This window comes from Octodon degus, unplaced genomic scaffold, assembly GCF_000260255.1.
Source record: "Octodon degus isolate 3935 unplaced genomic scaffold, OctDeg1.0 scaffold00130, whole genome shotgun sequence".
In the NCBI taxonomy this organism is placed as follows: domain Eukaryota; kingdom Metazoa; phylum Chordata; class Mammalia; order Rodentia; family Octodontidae; genus Octodon; species Octodon degus.
In genome coordinates, this window is record NW_004524706.1 from 164,370 (window position 1) to 166,232 (window position 1,863).

Genomic DNA, 1,863 nt, shown 5'->3' on the forward strand with positions numbered 1-1,863 from the left:
TTTTTTTTTTTTTTAAGGAGTTATTATTAGTCTTGACCGCTAGTTTGATACCATCTCCATTTTAGGTGACCTGTTTCACCAGCAACCCTGTTACTCTCCATGACTAACTGTAAGTGCTTATAATGGAATAAATTGCTTTTCTACATAACCCCATGCTGATGGGTTTTATTTAGAATGTAACACCATCAAATACAAATCTATTGCTTTTAGAACAGTTGTTCTGATGAGTTATTTTCTATGGTCTCTGATTATCAAGAATAAATTAAACAGACCCAGAGTTGTAGAAAAGAGCTTTACTCTTTCCAGGGAAAGTTTAACACAGAAAACACAGCCAGGAGAGCACAGACTAGTCCGATAAAGTGGCAATTTTTTAAAAAAGTTAGTCCCTAGAGAACTACATAGGCTTTCAAATGTCAAAGGCAGTATGGTATAGAGAATTTAAGGCAAAATTTACATGTGGAAAAGGTTCTTGAGCCTTTTTTCATAGAGATTGACGACTCTTTATGTTTTTCACTGGGGCATGTACTTAAGAGGATAAAACAATAGGCTCTGAAAGCCAGTATGTATCATCACGTGCCATAACCAGATTAAATGATTGGTTCTTTCTAGTCTTTCAGTTTTTGTTTTGAGTAGACCATTAATAACCAAAAATCACATTAGATCATTTGATAAAATCTGAATACACTGGTTTTAAACTGTTACATTCGAATCTGAATTGGTTCCCTCTTTTCAAAGAGTAAACTGAGTCTGCATAATCCTTAAAAAAGAAGTAAACTTTGTTGGAGGATTCATTTAAAATGTAACACTCATGGCACAAAAGAATTCAAATTGTAAACCCACATAAGAAAGGTTGGCTGTCTTTTTGTCCCCCAAAATGTTTTTGGTTTGGGCCAACAAAGGCAAGATACATTCTTCACAATACTGCAAGATGTGTCCATACATTCATGCTCTACTTAGCCTGCATGTGAGGGTTGCTGCTGGAAGATAGGCACTTTTTTCCATTCCTCAGTGCATTCAGGTCCGTACCAGTGGCCTGTGAAATAGAATCCAGCTCAGAAAAATTGGGTGATGTTTTTCCAAAAAGCCAACGACAGAATCACTTTAGCCAGTATTTGCAGTGTTCAAAAGGTGAATTGCTTGCCAGGTTCTGGCATTCCTTGTTGGTTTGGTAAAAGTCCAAAGTGTACTTGGTAATGAATTCTTTACTAGGAAGTTTTTTTGGTAGTTTCTGTGTTGCAAATTTGGCCATACATTTCTAAACAGCCCCTGTAAGGTTGAGAGGGGGGGAAAAAAGTGAGTTTATGCTTTCTTTAACTTGAAATAATACAAAAGATAATTTATGTAATAGTGAATTTTCAAGTTTAAATGGAACAGGCTATTTTGAGAGGGATTGCTGCATTGTGAGTTACATAGGATCAGGGGTGACATTCCCCCTAGCAAACACTGGATGCTTTCTATTTGCAGAATCCAACAAATGATTGCCTATTTGATGGTGATGAGAGGACTTAAAATTTTTCTGTGCAACAGGCCAAGGGTAAGCTCAGCAGCACAGTGTCTACCTGGCAAGCGCAAGGTCCTGAGTTCAATTCCTGGTATCAAATAAATAAAAAAATTTTCCTCATAGGTTAACTTCACAGTTATTAAATTGCTTGAGATTGGGCTGGAGAGATGGCTCGGTGGTCTAAAGCACCTACTTAGAACAAGCTTAGCAAAAGCATCAGGGACCGCAGTTCAATCCCCCAGCGCCACATGCCAGCCAGCCCTGCCCTGTAGAGTCCTTGCTTAGCATGTGTGTCTCTAGAATCAAGCATTTTGAGATTTGGAATATATGGCTAGGGCAGGTTTGCCATTTAGGATTTGTTT

General features: G+C 37.9%; 1 protein-coding gene across 3 annotated transcripts in view; it reads right to left on the reverse strand.

Moving 5' to 3' along the window:
* Positions 1-770: 770 nt before the first annotated feature.
* The window catches only part of Sync (syncoilin, intermediate filament protein), a 12,221-nt gene continuing 11,128 nt past the window's right edge, over positions 771-1,863 (reverse strand). For all 3 annotated transcript variants that reach the window (XM_023701126.1, XM_023701125.1, XM_012516861.2), the window contains one exon: positions 771-1,266. In XM_023701126.1, the coding sequence (XP_023556894.1) occupies positions 1,206-1,266 (61 nt within the window). In that variant the 3' untranslated portion in view covers positions 771-1,205. The remainder of the gene's footprint in view (positions 1,267-1,863) is intronic.